Source organism: Talpa occidentalis, unplaced genomic scaffold (genome assembly GCF_014898055.3).
Source record: "Talpa occidentalis isolate TD23 unplaced genomic scaffold, MPIMG_talOcc4v2.1 talOcc4.11, whole genome shotgun sequence".
In the NCBI taxonomy this organism is placed as follows: Eukaryota; Metazoa; Chordata; class Mammalia; order Eulipotyphla; family Talpidae; genus Talpa; species Talpa occidentalis.
Genome location: NW_023601104.1, coordinates 58,468,547 through 58,495,941, shown reverse-complemented (window position 1 = coordinate 58,495,941; position 27,395 = coordinate 58,468,547). Strand labels below are relative to the sequence as shown.

General features: G+C 33.9%; 1 protein-coding gene and 1 pseudogene across 1 annotated transcript in view; one reads left to right on the top strand and one right to left on the bottom strand.

The window, feature by feature from the left end:
* Positions 1-27,395, top strand: part of MDGA2 (MAM domain containing glycosylphosphatidylinositol anchor 2) — a 729,529-nt gene that overhangs the window by 698,330 nt on the left and 3,804 nt on the right. Inside the window, 3 exon segments of the mRNA XM_054690202.1 lie at positions 2,020-2,175; positions 2,902-3,060; positions 13,715-13,845. Of these exon segments, the coding sequence (XP_054546177.1) occupies positions 2,020-2,175; positions 2,902-3,060; positions 13,715-13,845 (446 nt within the window).
* Positions 23,666-27,395, bottom strand: part of LOC119239056 (transcription initiation factor IIB-like) — a 30,710-nt pseudogene continuing 26,980 nt past the window's right edge.

The window sequence follows — 27,395 nt, the reverse complement described above, 5'->3', positions numbered from 1 at the left end:
TAAATTTTATGATATTTTTAATTTTTGTTTATTTGAAGCATCTTCTTAATAGAAAACTGCTGTAGATAAATATATGTATATAGTACATTCAATTTGTTAATAAATGTGATATGAAACTATATATTGGCAACAAATCAGTCTAATCCTAAATTTTCTGTTACATTTTATCAACTTATACAGTTGTTAAGAAAATTTATTTCTCCAAAATATCTATATAGAGTAAATCCATGAAATTTTATCATAGTTTGGTATTTCATTAGATTCAAAGGAAGTTGAAGAGTTATGAATCTATACCTCCAACTCATATACAGTGTTGTAAACCAATGTTACCTTAAAAATCATAAAAATTATGATTTTAAAAGTGAAAAAAGCATTTAAATAAAGCTTTCTTTGTTTTTTTAAAAATCTTTTAATTGATTATTTTTCCTGAAAGGGAAGATGATTAGTTGTCAAAGAACCATACTCATTTTCTAGGCTCCAGTCAACAGAACTCCCTTGTCCTTCCAAGCATTGCTTATTTCTTCAGGAATGATACCCTTGGACCAAACCTGAAGTCTGGTCTCAATCCCAATGTTAATTGAAAGGAAAAAAAAAAGAAAATAGTATTGAAGTGACTTCTGAAATCTCTCAAGTATCTCAACATGGAGTTGGAATTTTTTTATTATTATAAGGAGGTTTAATTTCTTTTAAGTATATTTGGTCTGATTTATGTCTGAAATCTATAAAATTTTTAAAACTTAGAAGTTTTGAAAATTATTTTTTGGAGATATTTTGCTTTGCTTTCAGTCTCTATGTGATTGCTATCAAAATATCATTTTTATTTTTATAAAAGTACACCTCTGATATTCATATGGAACTATAAAAGATACCAAACAACCGATGATGAACAAGAACAAGATTGGAGGCCTCACACTTCATAATTTAAAAATACATTACAAAGCTAAAGTGATCAAAGGGTATAGTACTAGGATAAAAACCTATATAGCAATGCAACAAAGTAACCCAAAAATATATCCATGAATTTAGTTAACTGATTTTTGACTAAAACACACAGAGGGAAAAAGTAGTCTCTTCAATTAACCTTAATACAATGTTGGCAATAATTATAGTCATTTTAGAAAACAATATGAAGTTTCTCAAAAAATTAAAGATAAAACTACCCTATGATCCAGCAATCCCACTTTTGAGTATCTATCCAAAGTTATCTCTGTTTTAAAGAGCTATCTACAATGTCAAGTTCATTGCAGCATTATTAACAACAGCCAAGATATGGAACCAATCTAAATGTCTATTGATGGATGATAAATAAAGTAAATGCAGTATATACAATTAATGGACTATTGATCTGTTTTTTTTAAAAAAGCATCCTGCTTGCAGCCTCTCTGGTGGTGCAAGGGTTAAAGTCTCAGTGCTATCAAGCTGTCACCAGCCACTACAGCACAAGTTCCATCCCTGGCCAGGAAGCTGACATACATGGCACAGCAGACCTCTCCTGTCTCCCCTGCTGCTGCCCTCAGCAGTATATTTCAGTCAGTCTGCCTGTTGTGCTCCCCACTCTGCCTCTGGTGAATCCTCTGACCCACACCCCAGTTCTTATAAGCATAAATAAGTAAAATAAATCTTTTTTAAAATAATATAAGTATCAAGTTAATATTTTATATGTAATACTATTAAAAGTGCACTGAGTTAGAGTTCCCTAAATATATATATTCCCTGTAAACATTCATACTCAGAATATAGACTGTAAAAAAATACAAATAGGTGCAGCAAATCTTTAATCTGAAAACAAAACAAAACCTATTATTTAAATTCAAAGGGAAAGCTTCTATTATTTGTCAATGCCAATGTTTTTTTCTTTCCTCATTCAAAATAAATATACATTTCCATAGTAACTGAAAGACATTTGTATTTGCATTATTGCAAACCTGCATTTGTTATATAGTATTCTATTTTTTTCTTACAAGACTATTGGGAAGCTTGTATTTAATTAATATTGATAACTTTAATATTTATTAACAGGAGAATTTCACTGTGGATTTGAAGATGGTAACATTTGTTTGTTCACCCAAGATGATACAGATAATTTTGACTGGACAAAGCAAAGTACTGCAACAAGAAATACAAAATATACTCCAAACACAGGACCAAATGCTGATCGTAGTGGCTCCAAAGAAGGTATGAAGGTTTGAAATGTTGTCTTCATAGGAGTCATATGCTAACTTTGGACTTTCAGAAATGCTATTAAAATGAAATACATGATAGTGTTTCACTACAGGTTTGAAGATTATGTAATAAAATATTAATTTTTTATATACCATATTAAGGATTTAGATACTTCCAAGTTTGTAGCAATTTATTTTCATTCAGAACTAGCTGACATGTAGTTGAGATATTTGGATAATTTTTGATAATTCAAGTCTAAAATACAGTTTGTATCGTCTTTATAATTTTTTAAAGATTTATTGATGCATACAAGAACTGGGGTACATGCCAGAGGTGTGAGGGGTGAGAGGATTCACCAGAGATGGGGGAAGTTGGGGGCGGACCAGGCAGATGTACTGAAATACACTGCTGAGGGGAACAGTGGGCAAGTCAGCAGGGGTGTGCTGCGCCATGTGGGTAGTTCCCTGGCCGGCCGAGGATCGAACTCGTGCTGCAGAGGCTGCAGATAACTTCATAGGTTGCATCTTAACTTCTTGCTCCACCAGAGAGGTCTTTATAATTTTTGAGCAATTTTATTTTTAATTATGTAGATTATTTTGCTTCCTATAATTGTATATATGCAGATTTTATAAATCACATGCAAATTCTATCATTTTTAATTTGCATGAAAATTATAACTTGATGATTTCAAATTTCATTTTGCTTAATATATTAAAAAATTATTTTGTCTTTTAAAAGGGTTTTATATGTATATTGAGACATCTCGACCCAGATTGGAAGGCGAAAAGGCTCGACTTCTCAGCCCTGTTTTCAGCATTGCTCCAAAAAACCCTTATGGACCCACCAACACTGCATATTGTTTCAGTTTCTTTTATCACATGTACGGACAACATATAGGTGAGACAGCAAAAATTACTATGCTTCTTCCTAAGTAAATTATAACTAAGAGATAAAAACCTCATAATGTACATCATGAAATAAATCTTAGTTAAAGAATGTCATCGTTGACATTTAAATGACTCACCTGCAAATTATAGTGTATGTTAACATTTCCCCACCATGGCCTAATTTCCCAAGTTTAGATTAAAATTTAAAATTTTGGACTACTATTTACCTCCTCTAGAGACCTAATGCTGGCAGATCATCAAATGGTTAAATTCTGTGTGAGATCTGATTGCAAACTTAATAGCGGTATAATTTAGACTGCTTCTTTCCAAAGATATTTGCTTGAATAATGACTCAATGTATATTCACATTCACAAAAAGAAGTATAGGTATATTGTGAAGATAAGTACTTTGAGTACCATATATGTATTTGGAATACTATGTGATATTTTTTATTATCTGCAAAATGTGTCCATCATACCTAGTAGCATTAAGAACACTTTAGTTGATGTAGAGCATACAAAGATAAAGATACCCTTCCTGTCTTTTCAACCTTGCATGTTAATGGATGTTAAGATAAGTAAATATACAATTGTTTTTAATAACATATCACATAATCTTAAAAAAGCATCTAACAAATTTTGTTTTTTGGAGGGTGGTGTGAAAGTCACATAGGTCTACAGTTCTTCATGTGCATGAAGATTATTTGGTAGCACATGCTAGTATGATCTATACCTTTTGGGTATATCTATAACTTGCACTGATATGAGTCAATAGTCTTTATCCGAGTGTGAACATTCATACTGTTGTCAGTGGAAATATCACTGTGTACCCAGAGGATATTTTTCCGGAACCTTTAGTGACTGTTGTAGTATTCCCTTTCTAACTAAGACAAAGTTCTGAATACTGAAGCGTATCTGGTTCCATAGATCTTGGGCAAGGGATTGTGAATCTATATTTAGTGAACCTATATTTAGTTTCAGGATAAAAGAATACATTTCTCCTTGGCATTAAAGGAGGTTATGTTTTCAATAGACAGAGAAAAGCTAAGGAAAATTAAATTACTAGTAATGAGGAAATGAAAGCTGGGGAGTTAAGATGAATATAAATGTCTTGATGCAAATTAATACAGCTAATAATAAAAATATAAAATTGGGCAAAAATATATGCCAACTACTTCATTATGTAAGTGAAGTAATCCTCTTAATAAGTTTGTAATATGAGAATCCCTGCCCATAGCCTATGGTGAAGAAAACTGAATGTTAAGTAACTAGTTGTCCTGGGAGGCTAACTCAACCAGCATCACTGATATTCTTCACAGCTGAGCAGTAGGTGATGAGTCTGGAAGAACAGAGCTTATACAGTAAAAAAGTGCCTCAAGTGAAATCAGGAACTAAGTCTTAGTTTCCTGAATCTGTAAAGTGAGACTAATAATTCCTATTTCATAAATTTGCAATTAAATCTTTATGCTATGAAAGTTACGAAATCTATCAGACACCCACAATCTTGGGTTAACTTGAGTGTCAGATAACAATTAAAAGGAAGAGTTAATGTGTGTGGAGTATAAACCATGGACTGAAACACTGCACTGAACACTTTATGGGTATCTGTCTTAATATCTTCATCATAAACATTTGTACTCATTGAAATCCTTATCCTGTTTCATAATATGAGGAAACTGGAATTTAGATAATTTTGATGTATATGCCTTCGTATTATAGTTGATAACTAGTAAAGCCAATCCAGGAAGCTGTACAGTCTGTCAAACTCACACTTTGCAGGGAGACTTATTGGAGTGTCATGAAAGTTGACTAATTTAATAGTCGGGATGGTTATTATAATTTTGTACAAACAAGCATGATGATTTAGGAAAATGAACCTTACAGGACTGGGTAAAAACACTGGAAAGCCAGGAAAAAGCTTGGATACTAGGCATGGATATCCTGTGGACTACACTATGAAAATAACTAAATCCCCACACAACTTCCAAACCATGTTTTTTATGGCAGGTAGGATTAGTCTAATTATAATTCTTCCCTTAGTGTACTATGTATATTTATTTTCTTTTTCTTGTTTTGATGTCATGGATTTTCTCTTCCAGTTTGCCTTGGAATATACATATTCTTATGCCACAGACCAGCTCAGCGGTGGCGGGAGATTGAGACAATCTCAGGGTTGAGTGAGAACGAGCAAAAGGTGGTCGAAGGAATTAGGGCGGGGGACAAGAAAGAATGACACACAGACACACTCAAGGGAGAGTGAAAATCTGAGTGCGATTTATTGAAAGCAGTCTTCTCTTTTTATACATTTTTACAGTAATTGCTTCATTATGTTTTGCACAGTATGTGGTTAATCATTTATCAAGGTATACGTGAATGCCGTGACACATAACATTACATTTTGCTTATTATTTTTCAAGAAATCAAGAATAAATCAAGAACATTTCATATTCTACCCTCCTCGATGGAGGTTTGTTCTAGATCTTCTGATTCATTGTTATGATTGTACTTTCTTATCATTATTTTATTTTTATATGTCCTATATTTTACTATTTATCCTCATAATTGTATTTGGCTATATTGTTTACTACAAGTAATAGAACCTGTTTCCCATAATTGCATTCCTTCACTATGAGCCTAGTAACTGGTAATGATTAACAACATGTTTTGGTGGTGCCTCAACAACTCCCAGGCCTGTTTGTTCCAGTTATTTCCATAGATGAAAAGGTGGGAACCATTAAATCCCCTCGGGGACTGCGCCTGTCTTAGGTTGTCAGAACTTGCTTTCTGATCTTACCCGTCATTGACTGTCCAGTCCAGCACGCAGGGGCAGAGGGCTAATTGTGCCAAAACAGCACAGCCACCCAATATTAATGCGAAATTGTGGCAATTGTAACATTGCTCTCAGGAGCCGCCACATTCTTAGAGTTTTAAAATAAGTAATTCCAAGATCAATATTTTGAATTACTCTAATGATTATAAAATTTATTTACCTTATTTGAAACTAGTTTCCTTAGAGATTCCTCTCAAACTTTCTTCATAGTTTTTCTGAGTCCCAAGATAATTTTAATACACTTTTTCATACTTGATATTCTTATCCTCTTTAGTATCAATTGATGTACAGTTGATATTCTGAAAATTTATTCTCATTATTTCATAAATAAGGCAATTCTTCATTTTTCCATGTTTTCAATTATTTGCCACTTTGATCCCTGTGCCATTTCTCTTCATCAGATGTTTAAAGGTTGCAGGTATCAGGTCTGCCACTGGGGTCCCTCTAGACAGGTCATAGTCATACTGTTAAAGTCTAGACAAAAATATATGTTCCAGACATTGACTAATCAATTAGGAATACACGAGCTGACTCATTAGGGAGATATTGCCTGTAAGTGAAATTATCCCTCTTGGTAAATATTAGTCTAAGACACTCATTTATCTGTAAACCTGGGGGGGCATTTATAGTCACTGGTTTTGCAAATGACATTCTCATTTTTATTCATTCTTTTGGAACTCCAAATTCAAAAGTGATTTCTCCTGAATTCCTAACAGCCTAATTACAGTTATTACTTCTTTAGTAACCACAATTCTGTTTTAATTGAGCCTAATGGACAATATATCAATCGGAAGAGTAATACTTTTTTTAATAACACAAAAGATATGATCAGTTACACATTACTTAGAAAAAGAACTTTTATTGAAAACTTTTATTGAAAATGAATTTAAATATATTACTTATCAACTGCTGTGAAACTAATATCCCCCAAATTTTATGCAAATATTTATCATCTCAGGCTTGTGTGTCAGGATATGGGTATGGATTATCTGAATGCCTATTGTTCAGTATCTCCCCATGAGTTCACAGACAAGCTATCAGTAGGACTACAGTCTAATTTGAAGACTTGACTTGGGAAGAATACAATTATAAGTCTACTCACTTGGTTTTTGGCAGACCTCACTCACTCACAGATATCAGATTAAAGATATTGATTTCTTGCTCTCTGTTAGCCAAAGACCTTTTTCAGTTCCTTGCCATGCAGACATGTCTACAGGACTATCTCATGGGATGACAGCAGCCTTCCTCCAAAGCCAACAATCCACAAGGGAGAACAAGTACTTGCCCAGTACTTTTTAAAACCTATTCTGCCAAGCATACATTTCAGCAGAGACCATAAATCTCTGCAGTGATATCCCATAAGTTCTGCCTTGTTCTGTTTGTTGTAACTGAGTTGGTAATTCTAAACCATAATCAAGGGGAAGATATTGCATAAGAGCATTAATGTTAGCAGGTTGAAATCACTGGAAGGCCCTTTACGAGTTTGTCACACTGGTACAGTTGACTGAAGAAAAAAATACATAAATGAAACCTACAATGTGTTATCCTTAAACTATTGATTTATATCTATGTTATGATATCATGCTATTGGCAATAATATAAGATTATTTCAGCAATCCTGTAGCTCCTAGTAGGCATTTCAATTGTTGACTAATTGAATTCCTAATGTTCTTGCAAAGAAATTGAGCCTTCTACAAAGTGACTGGATTCAACTGTATTAAAACTTAAAAATCAGTAAAAAATGTACTTCATTTATTTCTACAAGAATGTGAGATATAAGCATCATCTCACACCAAGAAATTCAATATAAAAAACATAAAAGATATTTATAAATTAATTTACACACTTATAAACATGTTTCAATAAAGGTGTGGCTCTAGAAACCAATTTCACTCTGAAACAAATGGGAGCAAGGAAAAAGATTATGTTAATGAAATTTACACTTTGAAGAATATTGAGGGTGAAGAGTGGTACAAGTGGGCCTATTTTAAGAGGAAAGGTATTTTCAGAAAGGGTAAGGTTGAAAATATAAAAATCAGAGAAAAGTAAAGATAGGAACATAGAGCTTTAATAGGAGAACTAGGGCCTCCCTGGTGGTGCAGCAGGTTGAGTGCTGCCCTTTGAAGCAGTCCACAGCCTCTGCAGCGCTGTTTTGATTCCTGGCCAGCCAGGGAGAAACCCACATGATGTGGCCAATCCTACCTTGCCCGCTGCTCCCCTCAGCAGTGTCTTCAGTCCATCTGCCTGTTCTGCTCCCCACTCTCTCTGGTGAATTCTCTCACCCTCCCATGCCTCTGCCGTGTAACCCGGTTCTTGTATAAAAAAATAAATAAATCTTTAACAACAACAACAATAAAAAAGGAGAACTAGCCTTGAAGAGAGGAACTAATATCACTTCCCCTGAGGTGGAAAGAAACAAATTAAATAGGAATGTGGTTTTAGATAAATTTTTAGATGCAAAAGCAACAAGGAGATGTGTGATGGTTCACTTCCTAATAGTGTCTATTTTCTCTGTAAAACAATTACAGAGTTTGCATCTTCAAAGAGAAAACCTTTCTAGGACAGTGGTAAATGGAAGCAGACACTGATCAGTGATATAGAGAGAATTCACACAGTGGAAATCAATACATATCAATAAGTGAGTCCTGAGGATTTTGAAATATGTTTTAGGATATAATTCTTAGTTTAAATCTACCTTACTGCCTTACTAGTACTGTACAGTACTAATGAACTACTCTTCTAACTGATTTCCATGCTGTCCCTTTGACCCATAGTTTTGGTAGTAAGATTTTTCTCTAAAATTGATAGCGTACAAACCCCAAGGAGATTCTCTTGGGGCAGCTCCACAGTCTATTCCAGTCATACTTGAAGTTCCCTAAATCAAGCTATGTCATACCTGGGAACTCTTCACAGTTTCTATCCTTTGTTCTGCTGAACTCTATGCTTGGAAAACATGGTGCCCTGGCAATATAAATATTTATTTAATAGATATTTATTTAAATGAATGTTTTTAAATTGTAAGATTGAATAAGTACATTCTATTCTCTTTAATCATCCAGAGAGCTCATATTCTTCCTTCAAAATCTAACCGAGAACATCTTTAGGAATTCTCATCTTCCTTTCTCTTTCAGTTCCCAAAACACCTGGAAAAGGTGAAAAAGCATGAGAAATAGAAGGAGGAAACAAGGTATAAGAGTAGAAAATATAAGAATACTTCTCTCATGGCAGGGTAGGGAGACTGGTAGAACCCCAAACAAGCAGTGGCAAAGGTGGGCATAAGGGAGCTAAGAAGTACAAAGAAATAGAAAGCCTGATGAAAGTCAATCTCAGGAAAATTTGTTGGACATTAACGTACAGATTCAACTGGTTATGGGAAGACAATATAACAATTCAAAAAAGTGAATTTACATTTTTATTTAAGATAGTGTTGTAATTGTATATTGAAAAAAATAATAAATGTATACAGCCATTTCTATTCAGACAGAAAATAATGATTTTATAATTTCCCATTTTGTCTGTGTGTATAAAACAAATGATGCTAACAATTACCTATCAATATACATAGCTCTTGCCTGGAGCTAGATGATTTTGGCACATTCTTATCTTTCTTGAAATGGGAAACTCAAATTAATGAGTCTATGTTACTGATTAGAATAAAAATATAATTGATATGCAAGTGATCCTCAGGCCTTCAGTAAACCAAATTACAAATTAATTCATATGAACTTTGCAAGTTCAAGTATTTATAGGAAATATGTATATTTTAGGACATATCTAAATTATTTACCTAAACTACATATTTAGTATAAAGTAGTTAAAAGTAAAATTATATTCTGGACCTAATAAAAGAAGAGAACTAATATTAATTTAAATAATATTTACAAATTATCCTGTACACATTAATTTATATGAAACTATTAACATAAGAATGAAGTAATTGCATAATTAATACTTCCGTGAACACTCTCCCAACTTTGATCACTCCTCACTAGGTAATATGACACTTATATTATTTAACCTTACCAAGTGTAGTTCCTAAGCATGAAATGAGCAAAGTCCTTTCCAGCTGTGTACCTGACTCTTGAAGAGTGGTGATCAAAGAATTTGGACACCAAGGAGAATGAAAGACAATTAAATTTTACTTAGCAACTTCAGATTTTTATCTTGGAGCTACATTGCATTGGAAAACTTCTTGGGAATGATTAAATGCCTTTGTATAGGTGCCTGCTGCTTACTAAAGCATTAACATAGAACCTCTGTGGATTTAAAATTACTTTTAAAGGATATTAACACAATCCATCAAATTCACCTGGAATTTTCTTACTGTAATACTATAATAATGTGCTGAGTCAACTTTGCTGAATTTAACTTCCTTTGAATTGCTTTATTCTGTTTCACAAGTTCTAATTTTGTTGACTAACATGATCTGAACAGAAGTATAAATAATTTGGGGGAATAAATCTTATAAATTTAAGAACTGGAAACTTGCCGGAAAAAAATTTCAAAATCATTTTTTCATATTGTTTTTGTCATCATCTCTATAACAAGGTAGTGTACCAGTAGTTTGGATAATCAAATTTGATTTGGTTCTAAAAACTGATTTGGATAATCAAATATAATTAATACTGTGTGCAAAAGAATAAGACATTTAAATTATAATATGGCTGAATGTGTTTGTTTCAATCAGCTATGCTTCCAATGTCTTTTTCTTAAAATACAAACTATACTCTTTTTTAAAATAAAATCTAATGACAACTGAATATACCTTATATAATCTATTCAAAACCTAATTTGAAAGCTGTTATTATTCAGACCTGGTTTCTTCAGACTTGACAATTTTTTTTTTACACAATATATATTGATTAACTATACATTTAAATAACTCCAGTTTGAATTTATATTATATAGATGATAATTTAAAAAATATAATCATGATCACAGGCAAAGTATATTCACTGAGAAACATACATTTAATATTGACATAATGTCATTATTCATAAAATAATGATAGGTCATCTAGAGAATGTTTTCATGAAAGCATTTATTTGTTACTTCAAGTAAATTCTGGAAGGCATTAAGTACACACTACTTTTTTAGCCAAAATACAACTAATAGGTCTAAAAGAGTATTGTGGCTTTATTACCATTTACAGAAAATTCCATTTATCCATGCGATGACAAGATTGACTCCTGTCATTTCAATAAAAATAACAGACCATATTACCCAAGAGAAATAAGACTTCCATATAAAATGATTTCATTCACTGCTTGCTATGTACATAAGCACTTCATCTTTATGGAAGTATCCATGGTGATTTTTAAAGTAGGGGGCAACTTGAACTTCATGGGGAACTTAGAGCAGCCTTAGCCTTTTATGCAAATATGGAGGGACTGCTAAGTAGAGAATACATTGCATTTAAGAAAGAAAAAAGAAAACGGAACTGATACTTTCAGAAAAAGCAGCAGAGATTACAATAAATCAGTAGAGAATTTCACAGTTCAACCCAGTTTATTGCCATTAATACAACTGCTGGTTAGAATGGCCACAGGCCATGGAATACATGAGGAACCCTTTCCCCATTTAATTCACACACATATTTATTCCAATAAATTCTGAAAGATGTTTGCTACATAATGCTCTGTTAGGCCAATGACAACTAATAGGTCAGTAAACATTATCATTTTATTTAATGTTTAACACTAGTTTTTATTTGTTTGAGTTTCTTTGGAATCCTTCCCTCTTATAGACTGATGTTCAAAAATACAACACAACTCTGTTACACAGAAATGTGTCCTACAATGGCTTTTCTATTGGATCAAGGTTGCCTTTCTGATGTTCCAGATACCAGAACCAACAAACAAGGAAAACTGAACCATACTGAGTACCTAAAAAGGAAAATAGATGGATTCATAAAGTTACTCCCTGTCACAATTGTTCACCCAGCACAGTGGGAAACTCCCAGAAAGTTCTTCTTAAATGGCCTGAGGGCATAAATGCTTGTTCACTATTCTCAGAATGCTGGCTATTTGCTGTAAAGTAAAACCGCTCATTACCCTGCTCTGCAGCTTTAGATTTTTTAAGGATGTAGATTTTTTATGCATATAGGAGAAATTACACTAATATTTTGGGGGGAAATGCCACAGGATCATTTGCTGGATAAGTAATAAGGGGAAAAGGGAGAGAGATTTCATATGATTATTAAGATATAATTACTATTGACTGGAGAAAGGTGGCAAAGAAATGTACTATATTGTAATATAACATTTGTGAAGTGAGAGCTAGAAGATGCTTTATGTAAGTGTAAGCATATGAATAACTACATGAAATGCAAATGAACTAAAGATTAAAATTAAAAGAACCACTATAATAACATATTTGAATATAACAGAAATTATGCTGAGGGAAAGTAACCAGATAGAAACAAAAAAGTTCCCACTGCATAATTCCATTAATGTAAAATTGTACAAAGTACAAAAATTCCCTGTGAGTGAAGGGAATCAGAGCATTCGTTGCCTGCCACAGGAACAAGGGCTGTGAAAACTGACTATAAAGGAAAATGAGAGAATTTTCCTGGTAGATGTCAATGTTCTATACCTTGATTGAGTGACATTTATATTGGAATATATGTCAATCAAAAGTATTGACCTGTACACTTAAAATGAGAGATGTTTAGGCATGTAAATTATATCTCAATAGAAATATCTTAGTGTTACTACTGAAATCCTCAATTCCTAGTGGTGAAGATATCATCTTTGAAATTGTGTTCAGATCCTACCTCTGCTTTTTCCTACTGTATGATGTAGTGCAAATTACTTAATTGTTCTAAGTTTTCTCATCTGTAACATGTAATAATAGTAAGCACTTGATAGGCTTGTTGAGAGAATTAATTCCTTACCTGAAGTTTTCAACACATATTTTGTATTATGTATTTTATGTATTTTGTATTATTATTTTATTATGTATTTTGTATTATGTATTTTGTATTTGTATTTTATTTTGTATTAATGCTATATCATTATTATTACTATGTGCAGGTTATAAAATTGTTGAAATAGGTATCTCAAATCATTAGATAAAAGTTAATTTTATCTTCAAATAATTATTTTAGAAGAAAAATGGGACTTGGATGAATTTCAAACCAAAAAAAAAGAGATGCTATTTTGTAATATAAGACAACATAATTTGAGTGAGACATTGAGCAAGTCAGGCAAAACATGATAACATGCTGTATTAGTTCCCTGTTGCTGCTGTAACAAATAACTTACCACAAATTTTGTGGCACAAAACAACACAAATTTATGATCATACAGTTCTAGGGGATGGAAATACAAAATGAATATAATGAGATTAAATCAAAGGGTCAGCAGTGCTGGTTCCTTCTGAAGACACAGGGGAGAATTCATCACTTTGCCTTTTCTAGCTCTTAGAGATCATAGGTATTCCACATGTGACTATTTCCTTCATCTTCTTTTTTACTTACATGCCCTTTTCTAGTACCAAACCTCCTTCTACCTCCATTTTATAAAGAATTATGAGATTACACTAGGACCTACCCAGATATTCTAGAATTATCTCCCCATCTCAAGACCATTGACAACATTGGCAAAATCCCTTTTTGTCCTATGAGGTAAGGTTCACTTGTTCTGTGAATTAAGACTTGATTATTTTTGATGCCTGCCTTACCTGCCCAATGTCCTTAGTCTGAGTAAGACTGGGAAAGAGAGAGGAAGTGAGAATGAGGAAAGGCTGGTGTTCTGTGAAATTTCATCTTTAAAGGTTTGCAAGTATTTTGTAAAAAAAGAAAGTAGATAAAATAAAATTTCATTTTTTTTAGGTGTTTTAAATGTTTATCTACGTTTGAAAGGGCAGACAACAATTGAGAACCCACTGTGGTCATCAAGTGGAAATAAAGGACAAAGATGGAATGAAGCTCATGTTAATATATATCCAATTACTTCGTTTCAGGTAAGAAAAGAACACTCATTTCTGTGTATAGATTTTGTTCTTGAGCATAATGTTAAAGGCAGACCTGGACAAATTAAATATGAATATTCAGATTTTTTAAATCAAAAAAATCACATGATCAAGTTTCTCTTTAGCTCTAAAATTTGTTTTATAAAAAGAAAATAGCATTTTCCCTTATAATTAATATAAACTAATGATATGTTTGAACAATAGTCTATCAAAATTTAAATTATTTGCTGGAGAAAATATATGTTTCTGTAAAATTAGATGACTATATTGTGTTCCCTGAGGACAAATGACATAAATTCTTATAATTTATGGGTGCTGGATAATTGATTCTTAATCTGTTTGAAAGTTACAGATGGAATTTTATATAGTTTATAAGATGTTACTCTTTGTGATCTGTAATTTTAGTAATTTATCACTTTGATTATCAAGTCAGAGAACTTTAATCAAGTTATTTTTCTTTGCTTTTATACATAAAAGAAATAAGCCTTAGATTGAGTTAAGAGAGGTAGCTATAAAAATACAGTAGAAGGCCTCCCTGGTGGCGCAGGTGGTTGAGTGCAGTACTGTGAGGCTGTCTGCAGCCTCTGCAGCACGGGTTCGATCCCGACCTGCTGGCGAGAATCCCACATGGCGCAGCAGACCTCTCCTGTCTCACCCGCTGCACCCCTCAGTAGTGTATTTCGTCAATCTGCCTGTTCTGTTCCCCACTCTGTCTCTGGTGAATCCTCTCACCCTCCCACGCATCTGGCCTGTACCCCGGTTCTTGTATAAAAATAAATAAATCTTTAAAAAAAATAAAGTAGAAATTTTAATGGCTATACTATTGGCCATCAGAGCTAAAGACAATATTCCATGAAACTATTTCTGTAAATAAAATAATCTAGTATTAGTGACTTTAATAACTACCTATATATGTATATTATATACTCATTTGTTTCTACTGATAATTTATTTGGTGCATTTCACAACATTTTTAATGAAGGCATGGAAATCCAATAGCTCCAATTACAACATTTTTTAATTGGCAGAATGTCCTTTACATATAATCTAATCATTAAAATTTTCATGATTTTTTTAAAGATTTATTTTTATTTATACAAGAACTGGGGTACAGGCCAGAGGCGCAGGAGGGTAAGAGAATTCACCAGAGACAGAACAGGATGCAGAACAGGCAGAAGGACCGAAATTCATTGCTGAGGGGAGCAGCGGGCGAGACAGGAGAAGTCTGCTGCACCGTGTGGTTTTCTCCCCGGCCGGGACTGAACCCGACTGCAGAGGCTGCGGACAGCTTCACAGTGCGGTGCTCAACCCACTGCGCCACCAGGGAGACCCTAAAATTTTCATGATTTTGTTTAAGAAAATGTACTTCTACATCTGACCAGGATAAAATGCATACAGTTGTTCATAATGGTAAAGAATAATGCAGTTAGACTCACTGTCTATAAACACATAAAAACACTATAACCAGAGACTCTGAGAGTCATTTTGTTTCTATGAAGGAAAATACAATTGTGAAAAATTGTGAAAACCAAATTAAACCAGGAAGACAGGATTTCAAAACAACCTTATTATTAAAATGTATATACCTATATAAGCAACAAAGAGCCTTTCTTTTAAAAAATTTGATATTCTAGATATATTTTCACTTCATCCATGCTGTCTCACCAAAACAAAATTGTTAAATACATATCCAATAAATATTTGAGAGAATAGTGATATTTCCTTCAGGGTACTTCTTTATTGCCATAAACATTAGCTTAATAAAAATTTATTGAGCAGATTCAAGACACCCTATTGCCATAGACAATAGTTCAAGAAATACCTATTGAGTTATTATTGTATGTGAGGCACATTGCTGGGCATGAAGATTTTTAAAATAATTGCTTACCTTAAATCGGTAGAAGTATACATCTAAACACACATATCAAATATATAATTGCAGTAATAGAAACATGCACTATTTTCTGTGAGCACACCTAGCCAACAAGAAGAGTATTAATGAGAGTCAAAAGTTTATTTCATGGGCCTCCCCGGTGGCGCAGCGGTTGAGCGCTGGGTTGCGAAGCTGCCCGCGGCCTCTGCGGCACCGGTTCGATCCCCGGCTGCTCCCCGGCCACAGGAGGAGGGTCCCACATGGCGTGCAGACCTCTCCTGCCACCCGCTGCTCCCCTCAGCAGTGTACTTCGGTCCTTCTGCCTGCTCTGCTCCCCGCTCTGGCTCTGGTGAATTCTCTCACCCTCCCGCGCTTCTGACTGTACCCAGTGCTTGTATAAATAAATAAATCTTTAAAAAAAAAAATAAAAAAAAAAAAAGTTTATTTCATGAGGTGAAACTGTTATAGGACAGGGAGAGGGGCAGCCCAAACCCCGCAAACCTGCCTATTCTACATGGGTTCTGCCATCCGCCGCATCAACACAAAACATAGGAGACTTTAATGGGAAGGAACTTTAATTAAACTAGGAAACAATACAGGTAAGGCAAAGAGTCTAGTTTCTAAATGAAGCACCCAAAGTTACCCGTCCCCTCGTGGGTAAAAGTCCATCCATATGGGATCGGCCCAGAACAAGGCCCCAAAGTCTACCACAAGTCTAAAGCATCTTCCAGTGGGGACCCACAGCAAAGGGTCACAAACAACCAGACAAGCCCGGAAGGAAAAGAGCAAAATCAACATCAAGATAAAAGCTGCCATTGTCACCTCCCCATGGGTCTCACCCACGTCTGTGTCACCTAGTCCACGACCAAAAGACAAGCGCAGTTTCTCCACGTGTCTCTAGGCTCTATGCGCCTCCTCCAGGTCTCCTTGCTCCATCCTGCTTCCTTCCTTCCTCAGTCTCTTCTGCAGCTTCTCCTCTTGCTGCTCAGCTCCACCCTCCCTTGGGTGGGGCAGGGAACCTCCCCCTTTCCTGGGGACCACCCTGTTGCAAAACCTGAACTGAACAGAGGGATTGCAGAATAGAGAAAGGACTTCTTGCTACAGCAGAGTTAAGAGTGAGCAAAAGCATCAGGGTCTTGTTCTACAACATTTGCCAGAGGAACAGTAAAACAACCTGGAATTCAGCACACAAAATTAAACTGAAAATAGGACTTAATAAAACTTAGGTAATAGGAAGTCATCAAAAGATTTTACTCAGAGGATAAGATGTTACATCACTCAGGCTTTTGTATGTGTTGACTAAAAAAGTTTATGTACAATTCAAGGATTTCTGTAGAGGCAAAGAAAATTAGGGTTAGAGTTCAGATTAATTTATTTATCTAATGTTATCTACCCATTGAGGAAAACAAAGAATGTTGTTAGCTTTTAGCCATCTATTTAGAGCCATATCTTGATGGGGACAGGATGGAAGGGAGTTTGCAATGCCTTAAACCTTAAGGTCTATCTTTCTTTGAAGTTACTAATTTGCTTTGAGACAATTGACTTCAGGTGCTGCAGCCTTTTCACAGAAAAAGGCCTGACTCTACTTGTGCCTTTTGCTTGAGATGGGGGAAGGGAAAGGAGGTGCCCTCTTTATTGTTGATTTTTTAGCTCACATGTGTAAGACTGGTTCAAGGAGGTAAAATTGGATTTACAAATCGTTTAGCTTACCCTTGCAAAATCCACATAAACAATGCTAAAGGGACAAACTAAGAAACTGGTATAAAGAAAATAGGATAATTTGAAGATAGACTTTGGGGTAAAAACTAGCAGAATGTCCTCATGTTGGGAATTTTTCAAGTAGCCATGAATGACTAAGGAGTTTCATACAAGGGAGTCGGGTAATGTTAGTGCTAACATTACCTTAAATAATAAAAAGAGAAAATTCGGGATAAAATGATTTACTTCTCTTTTGAATGTGTTGCTATAAAATACCTGTGGAGTATCCTTCTAAAGATATACAGAGGTTCTCCTATATGTTTAACTGAAGGTATAGAAACACCCATGTTTATTATCATTAGATTGCATGTGCTAACTAAAACTATAAGAGTGATTATTTCCAAGGAAAAGTGTACATATGTCACAGTGATTAACAAATCATTAACATGAACTGTGGGAACATGGCTTGATCTTAAGCAGTACTTGTTAAGAGTTTAAAAGGAAGGAGTTCCAGGAAAGCTTGGTCCCCACAGAATTTGAAGACAGTGACATTGGAGAGCAGGTTGAGACTAGGCCATCACTGAGAATGTCTACTCTCAAGAAATTATATAAGGTGGTAAGGAAATTGGGAAAAAAACCACCATCTTGAATAAATTTTTCCACTCCGGAATTAATAGAATAACCAATGACCAGATAGTAAATCACTACATGATTTATAGTTTTTACTCAATTACTTTTCACATTAGGAAAAAAATACAGATTTTGTTCTGTTCTTGCAAGTGAATAGGTTCATATTTAGTATGTTGCAATAGAGAGAATCCTGGAGGGAATATCCTCCTGGATATAAGTAATGAGAGGAATTCCCCAAGGGGAAGAAATAAGAAGCAGAGTGCCAGCTCCAAGCCTGATGTTACATTCTTAGAGAAGGGAATCGCTTTTCTTTGTGACTTGGTTTATCTTTGCCCATTGCATCTGTTCTCAGAGTTGTTGATTAAAGAAGAGATTTCAAGACGTGTTAATTTTTTTTTAAACCAGGAATCATGTGGTCAGTGTAAAATCAGAGAAGACCATTTTTAAAACCAACTACAAATGACACTCTGCTCCCTCTGTGATTCACATATAAAATTTTCTAAAAGATTTTACAAGAATGTTGAATGCAGATATTCAAGAATGTTCAAATGAATAAAGTTTTATTTCATAAAGTTTCAAATCTTGAAAAACTTTTTTTCACTATAATCAGCTCTTCTGATCATTCCAACTGAGAAATGAGTTTCCATAGTTTACAAAACTGAGTTGCAAAGCATTTATCATTTCTGATGCTTTTTGTTACTTTTTCAAAATCCTATTTCCATCTATCAATTTCATTTTGCCTGAAGGACTTCATGTAGCATTTATTATAGTGTGGATCTGCTGAATGTGAATTCTTTTCACTTTTTGTACTTCTGAAGAAGTCTATTTCACTTTCATTTTTAGAAAGATATTTTCTCTGAGTATAATACTCCAATTTTTCTTTTGGAACTTTAATGATGTTATTTTTTGCATTTTGTTTGCATTGTTTCAGAGGTTAAATCTGTCAACACGTATTTATTCTTCTATATATGATGTGACTCTTTTTCTTGGTTGATTTTAAGATTTTCTCTTTACCTCTGGTTTTAAGCAAAATGACTATGACTTGTTTTTTTTTTGTTTTTGTTTTTGTTTTTTTGTAGTCCTTTTCATTTTTCATGTGCTTGGAGTTCATTGAGCTTCTTAGATCTCTGGATTTATACATAGTTTTAATATAATTTAAGTACTTCTTGGCTATTTTTTTTTAAATTTATTTATTTTTATACAAGAGCTGGAGTATAGGCCAGAGGCACAGGAAGGTGAGAGGATTTACCAGAGACAGAGTGGGGAGCAGAACAGGCAGAAGACCGAAATACACTGCTGAGGGGAGCAGCGGGCAAAACAGGAGCAGTCTGCCACGCCATGTGGGAATCTCACTGGCCAGCCTGGAATCTAACCCATGTTGCAGAGGCTGCAGACAGCCTTACAGTGCTGTGCTCAACCTGCTGCGCCTTGGCTTATGTTTTTAAATATTTTTGCTCCCTTCTCCTCTGAAGAGTTTAAGTAAACATACATAAGGTCCTTTAAAGGTATTGCACATCCCATTGATGCTTTTAAATTTTTAAATATTTTCTATTTGTATTTCACGTTGGATAGTTTCTAGTCTATCTTCACATTCACCAATTTCTCCTCCAGCGATTTCTGATCTGCCTTCAAATTTATTCAGTGTACTTTTCATCTCAAACATTATTCTTTTCATCATTATAAGTTTAATTAGTCTTTCAAAAGACACTTTCTATATATCTAATGACTGAGCATATAAAATCAACCTATAATATTATTTTAATGTCACTTTCTGCTAATGCTAACATCTGTGTCAACTCTTTGTTGGTTTTCACTGATTCACTTTTTTCTCTCCTTACTATAAAATTCATTGATTTTTTGCTTTCTTGAGAGTCTAGTATTCTAATTGGGAATCAGGTATTGTGAACTTTACCTTGATGGTGCTGGATATTTTTATCTTTCATAAATATTCTTATGCTTGTTTGGGGTTAGAGTTAAATTTCGTGGAATCATTTTGATAATTTTTGGTCTTGCTTTTAAAATTTTTAGGTGAAACTAAAATAGTGTATGGTATAGGGCTAATTATTTCTTGCTATTTAGAATGATTCCAAGGGCACTGTTACTTCAACTGCATCTCTCTGGTTCTTTCCCAGGTCTTGGGTAGTTTGTTCACACCCACATCTTGATCAGTATATTGAACTTGCTGAACAATTGGGGAGGGAGCCCCAGCAGATCTCTTTCTCTGCAACTCTTTCTTTGCTGTTATTCTACCTTGCACATTTTAACTGACTTGGACTCTTCAGACTCTGAGCTCCATTTCTCAACTCAGATTTTCTACCAGGCTCCCCCTGTGGGCAGTTGTAAGCCTCACCTTGTTTGATTCCCATCTTTCAGTGATTTCTGTTCTTTATTACCTGGTGTCTAGTGCCCTGAACATAATAACTCCATAAATTTTGTCCAGTGATTTGGTTATTCCACAGGGAAGGATAGATCTGATATCTGTTTCTCTATCAACATTAGAAAAAATAATTAAAGAATGCAAAGTTTAAAATGATGTATTTTTAGGCTATTTCATTTTCTTTTTTTTTAAGAATTTTTTTTTTAAAGATTTATTTATTTTTATTTATACAAGCACTGGGTACAGTCAGAAGCGCGGGAGGGTGAGAGAATTCACCAGAGCCAGAGCGGGGAGCAGAGCAGGCAGAAGGACCCAAGTACACTGCTGAGGGGAGCAGCGGGTGGCAGAAGAGGTCTGCGCGCCATGTGGGACCCTCCTCCAGTGGCCGGGGAGCAGCAGGGATTGAACCTGTGCTACAGAGGCTGCAGGCAGCTTCGCAATCCAGCACTCAACTGCTGCGCCACCGGGGAGGCCCTATGCTATTTTATTTTCTAACATGTTCTTTGTCCTTTAGCTAAAGACTTTCTTTTTATTTCATAAATCTTGACTGTTTAAGAAAATATAGCTACATTTAGTCTACCACGTTTTTGTTTTATTTTTTTAATTTGTTGTTTTGAATTCTTTGTAGACATTGTATTTTTAATCAAAATCATTTATAACTTATAAATCTTCAAAAAATGTTTGCTTTGGTATGCCTACCAGGAAAGTAAGTTAACCATGCTATGGAATGCATTTCCATATAAATTAAGTTGTGAGATGTTTTGATATTATTCAAATGTAACTTTGTGGCATTCTAGGATGCTTTAATTCAAGTGGAAAGCCTCTTACCACTTAGAATTTTAAAAGAGATATAAGTAATTTTGAGCATCTGTTTCACTGACAATTATTTTGTTTATTTGTTTAGAGTCGTTTACCTTTAAATTACTTTAATACATAAACTATTAAAAAAATAACCACTTGCAAAGTCATTTGTTAAAGTATATCCAAGTAGTTCACTTGATAGAAAATAAAATTATTGTATATTACTTTTTAGGGCAAATAGAAATTTTATCCTACTGAAATTTCTTTGGGGCTTTTTTTCCGGAATTAATTTAGCATGATCAGTGTTTGTGATAAAAATATATTTTGCTGGATTTAGAAGGGTAATGGCAACATTTCCAAAAGAGTAAAATTAATGTGGTATTCCTAGAATGTCATTTATATTTTATATCCTATATTTTGTCATCCCTTTTAATGCTTTACTTTTTTTCATGGTATTACTCCCAATGTTTTCCAGAGGAAATTTATATAGACATTATGAGACACAATGTATTGTCTTTCAATTTTCTGAAAGGCGTTCTGGAGATCTTCTATTCTTATATTTTCATTTGAAGACTAAGAAATGGTTCTCTTAAATTACACCAATCCTTCACATAGTACTGTCATTACATTATGCAGTTGTTTGTTTATCTAGACAATTAAAAATAATAACAATCAGGAAAATATGATCTTCCTTAGGAGATCTTACATGCAGGTACAGATATATATCTGGCATTCCCTAGACAAGTTCCAGAACAACTATGTAGAGATGATGGTTGCTTCTAAAGTAACCATTGAAACATGTTCCAAACAGTTCACAATGCAATCCATTTTCTTTCTGTCTTTGCCACATGCAAAAATCTCATGTTATTATTTCACATAAGAAGCATTGACAACCAATTGACATTTATCCAGCGAGTTGAACAGGCGATGTTGTGAAGTTAAATTCATTATTAATATTTGTATAGTTTCCCGAGAGAAAAAGTTAAGGTTATCCACCTGCTTTATTATGTTGCCTCTTCAAAGCTCTTTTGTACTGGTATAGTTCCATTATTATCTGAGCCAGTAATAAGATAAAGGTAAAATGATTAATGTTAATAGCTATTTTCATATTTTTTAATATCCAGAAGTTTTTCCAAGTGATGTACACTCTCAGTTTCAAACTGCATTCTCAAGCTTTGAGATTACCATAGCAATAATGATCAGAAGCAATTTATCATTTTTCAGGAAAAAATCATGTTGTGAACATTTGCAGAAGGCACCATTAACATTGATGTCAGATCATCAGAAGTACATTGTATTTTTGGACTGCTTTTCTACTTTTATTCATTAGTGCTACACATAGCCTTTCTTCTTTTGCAAAGAAATTACATTTGAACACAAGTCTTAAGGGTGTCATCTATATCTTTAAATTGACATCAATATCTATATTCTTTAAAACATTAAAATATTGTATAAGAAACTATGAGGGAACTGAAAAAATTTTGTGTGGTGTAATTCTAATCCAGATATCTATATACACTTTTTTAAATTCCCAGTTTAACTTACCCATCAAGTGTTAATTGTCTGATTATATAGTATTTCTTACATATTAATTGTTTAGAATTAAATTGCATGCTGTGAAAACAAAATTTGTAAACTTATTATTTTAGGTAAGGTAAACATTTAAATAATAGCCACATGATTGTGAAGAACTGGTTTTGTATAATTATACTCTCTTTTAGGAAACCTAAAAACATCAGCATTTTCTTCCCAAGTATCTAGATGCTGTTAATTCCTTCTTCAAGGCAATTAAGCCAAATGCATTTCAGAAGTACTGAAGAGGAAATGAATATAGTTTATGTCTATAATGTAATAGTAGTCAGCATCAAATGGTCCTTCATAAAAATATCACATAATTCAATCTATTAACTAGAGAACATTTCTTCTTTAAGTGAAAATAATTCAGAATTTTTTTATTGCATGTAGATCAATCACATCTTTTAAATTGAGATACAACACAATATAATGCACTGCCACAGTTTTTCATCTTAATGTCTAAATAAAAGGTATTTGCCACCAAGAATTTTTTTTATATAAATACTTAAAGTTTAGGCCAAGGAACATTCTTTAAATTTAATAACTATATATTTTTATTTCTATCTCTTAGTCAAAATATTATAAAGGAGAAAGTATCCCTTTGAGTCTTAGTCTAGCAATCACTTGTGAGTCTATTAGAATACATAAAATTTTGTCATAACAACTCAAAGATTTAACCAGCATTGGATTTTAAAGCATAAACAGAACAAGACAACTAATATGTCTTTGTGAGAGTAGAGACTAGTTAAAAACTTATGTATATTCAATAGCAAAAGTGCCATGGAAGTTGTAGCTCAAAATTTTTTTCTTTCTTCCTTTCAAATAGAATCCTGAGAAGACTACAATATTTTTTTTTTAAGATTTATTTATTTATGCATACAAGAGCTGGGGTACAGGCCAGAGGTGCGGGGGGTGAGAGGATTCACCAGAGACAGAGTGGGGAACAGAACAGGCAGATTGACCAAAGTACACTGCTGAGGGGAGTAGAAGGCGAGTCAGCAGAGGACTGCTGCACTATGTGGGTTGCTCCCTTGCCGGCCAGGGATCAAACTCATACTGCAGAGGCTGCAAATTGCTTCATAGTGCAGTGCTTAACCCCTTGTGCCACCAGGGAGACCCAAGACTACAATATTTCTCTGCCTACTAGTTGGGAGTCCCTATCATCACAATAAATATTAAAAACTGTTAATATTAAATATTACGGTATTAAAATATTTGAAACAAATTATAACTGTACCAAGAATTTGATCCTAAGAAATTATTTTTACCATTCCATTCCAGCAGTAATCACTGCTAGTTCTTTGATTTATTTCCACACAAGGTCTAAAATGTTTTCTGTGCTCCTATAAAAAGTTTCAAGTTGTTTTGTTCAGCTATATTATCCATGATTGTACTGAAAAATGTACACAAAAAATTTAAGAATCACTTAACTTTTATTGCTTTAGCAATTAATTCATTCAAGATCACCCTGGGATAAAGTATTGCTAAAAGAAAATGTTCTAGATATAGGCAGCCGTCTGGACGCTTGCCAAATTCAGCTTTACATTTGTGTTGATTTGTATTTTTCCTGTGCAGCCAAGTATGCACTTACAGTCAACACATCACCAGCAGGCCTGCAGCACACACATTAAATTACGTCAGTTCATTACTCACTGATGGTTACCACGAAAGGTCCCCCAACCTGCTGTCACTCTGACCACAAAAGAAGGGTGACAACATCTTTCACAACCTTCCTGCTTCCGACTACTGTCTATAGCGCAAACCTAGGTCTGACCTTGTGATTTTGATCAAACTGCAGAGGAAGTCTGAAGGAAGAGAAGAAAAAGGAAATGAATAGGGAAAGGAGGGTGTTTCATGCTTTAAATCCAGTAACAGAAATTTTGAAATGCTTTCAGCAATAGCAGGATCATTTTAATCAAAATATGACTTTCCAGGGAAAGCAGCTTTGAAAATTTCGGGAATGGTTTTGATGATTTAGACATGTTAGTTTTGACTTTTAAAATAATCTCATTATTTTATATTGACACCTACCTCCAGGTAACAAAAACTTACTAAATGAAAATAATTGTGTACTTTAAATAAGAAAAACGGTGGATATTTCACCTTCCTACCTCAACACAGCAGAGATGGCAAATCCATTTACTCCCAAGTCTGTTTCTCCCAAGAAAGTATTATGGCTTCAGCTTCATCTGTTTAAATTTGAAGTACAAGCAGGTGCAGAACATTCTAAGTTACCCTTATTAACCTCTTCACCAACATCACTTTTTACACAAACAATATGGAAATACAGTCCCCTTATCTTTGCACCAGCTACATTACAAACCCTGTATTCTCTTTTACAAAGTTTTAAGTCCCATTTTTAAAATTAAACCTTTTGATGACAGAAGTTTTCTTCTTTATAATACCAAATATTTCTAATTAAAGCATTATTATTTCTACTTCACTCTAGAATTAAAACCTAACTGGGGAGCAGAAAAATACAGTTACATTCCATTCAGCCATTTTGAATACTTGCGTAAAAGAACATTTGTGATGACAGCACTCCACTTTTATGCAAAAGTATTAGCTTGTAGTCAAAGTAGTTCTGGAGTCACACTCATATCACCTTGAATCTTTGAATTCTGACTTTCCTTGAGATAAAATTCCATTCAGGTTGGTATCTTCAGGAGAGAAACTCAGTATCAAACAGCTGAAACTAAGAACAGGGTGGGAATAACAATTGATTGACTAATATTGATTCTCTACCAGGTAAGCAGCACATACCATAGGAGGAAAATACCCCAAAGACTTAAACATTCATGGTTAGGATAAAATAATTGCCTTTTCACAGATGTACTGGTATGAACAATGTATAATGTCCTTAGAAACCACCTGCTATAAATAGGTGGGTATAATAATTATGTGCAAAGTATTCATCTCAGCTTTGTTCCAAAAAACTGAAAATAACTTTAATGTCTGGTTACTGGTGAAAAAAATAATGTTATATTCATATTGTGAATTTTTTGCAATTATTAAATTTTTTTTTTCTATTTTCAGTTCTCTATTTGTACTATTGATTTTTTCTTTTTAAGTCTTTACTCCTAGGACTTTGTGATTTAAACAATCCTCTGAGGGATTTTTAGCCACTTCTCACATACCTTCCAAAAGGCCATCCTAATTCAAATGCAAGTCATTATTCCCAGGCAATCAAAGCTATGTACTGGTTGTATCAGAAAATTCATATGCTACTGGAACTTGGTTCTAAATAATTTAATTCTGACCTCCAATTTTATTTTGGAATCAGTGATACAAGACATTTTGGATGCTTTCAAAGAAATGACTTTGGACAATCTTTAACATACCCATTTCAATATAGGTAAATAGGGAAGCATTCTCTAGACAAATAACATACAGTAATAAAAAACTTCTTAAATCTTTTTCTCCTATCAAACCATGAAAATTATTCTTACTCCTATGGACTATATTTAAGTAGGGTCAGGTACTCAAAACAATATTGATAATGAATTCCTCCATTTACTACTTAGAGATTTCTACTGATAAATTATGTTAGCATATGAAAGAACAATGGATTGACTTCTGAAAGATAGCTTAAGTGCTCTGAAAATTACTGCAAATTTGCCTTTGAGGAGTTGATAAAAATCAACTTTCATTCTAATTTGTTACAACTCAAGAAGGCTAGAAATTCTATCAAAACACATACGTCAATTTAATGTTAGAAATAGCTCTTTATTACTCTAATTTCTTCTTAGACAGATAAAATTAGATATTTCATTTTGACGTAAAACTTTGCTGGGACTATAGTCCACTAAATACACAGTTTTCCTGTTCATAGCAAAAGGATTAAAAGGTTTTGCTAGGGCCTCCCTGGCAATGCAAGGGGTTAAGTCTCAGCACTGTGAAGCTATCTGCAGCCACTGCAGCACCAGTTAGATCCCTGGCCATGGAGCTGACCCACAAGGCGCAGGTAAACCTTTCCTATCTTGCCCACTGCTCCCCTCAGCATTGTATTTCAGTAGATCTGCCTATTCTGCTCCCCATTCTGTCTCTGGTGAATCCTCTCACTGCCCGTACCTCTAGCCTGTACCCCAGTTCTTGTATGCATAAATAAATAAATCTTTTTTTTTTTAAAAAAGGTTTTGCTAAAAGCAAAGAATAAATGGGGAATTATAAAGAAAATTTTTAAGTTTTGTTTTTATAAAATTAAAATAATGAAAATTTGTTGATTGTCCTCATATTGACATTGCATTTAGAATGTAGTACCAAAGAGAGATTGATCCCATCCATCTATTCTTTCACTTCCCATGTGTTAAACTTCAGTGCCAACCAATGTTTTAGACACTGGAAATTCAAAGGTCTGCCACTAAATGCTCAATATAAGTAGATAAAAACATATCTTCGGGTATTTCAAATAGATGTCAAAAGTGAAATCATAGATATAAATATAAGAACAAGGGGAATATGAAGAACCATTCACTATAATGCAAGAGAAAGCAAGTTCATAGAGATTTAATGAAGTCCTTGTTCTGGGCTTCAATAAAACATAATACTGTTTAAACAAACCAGATCTGATTCATTCCTTAAAATATT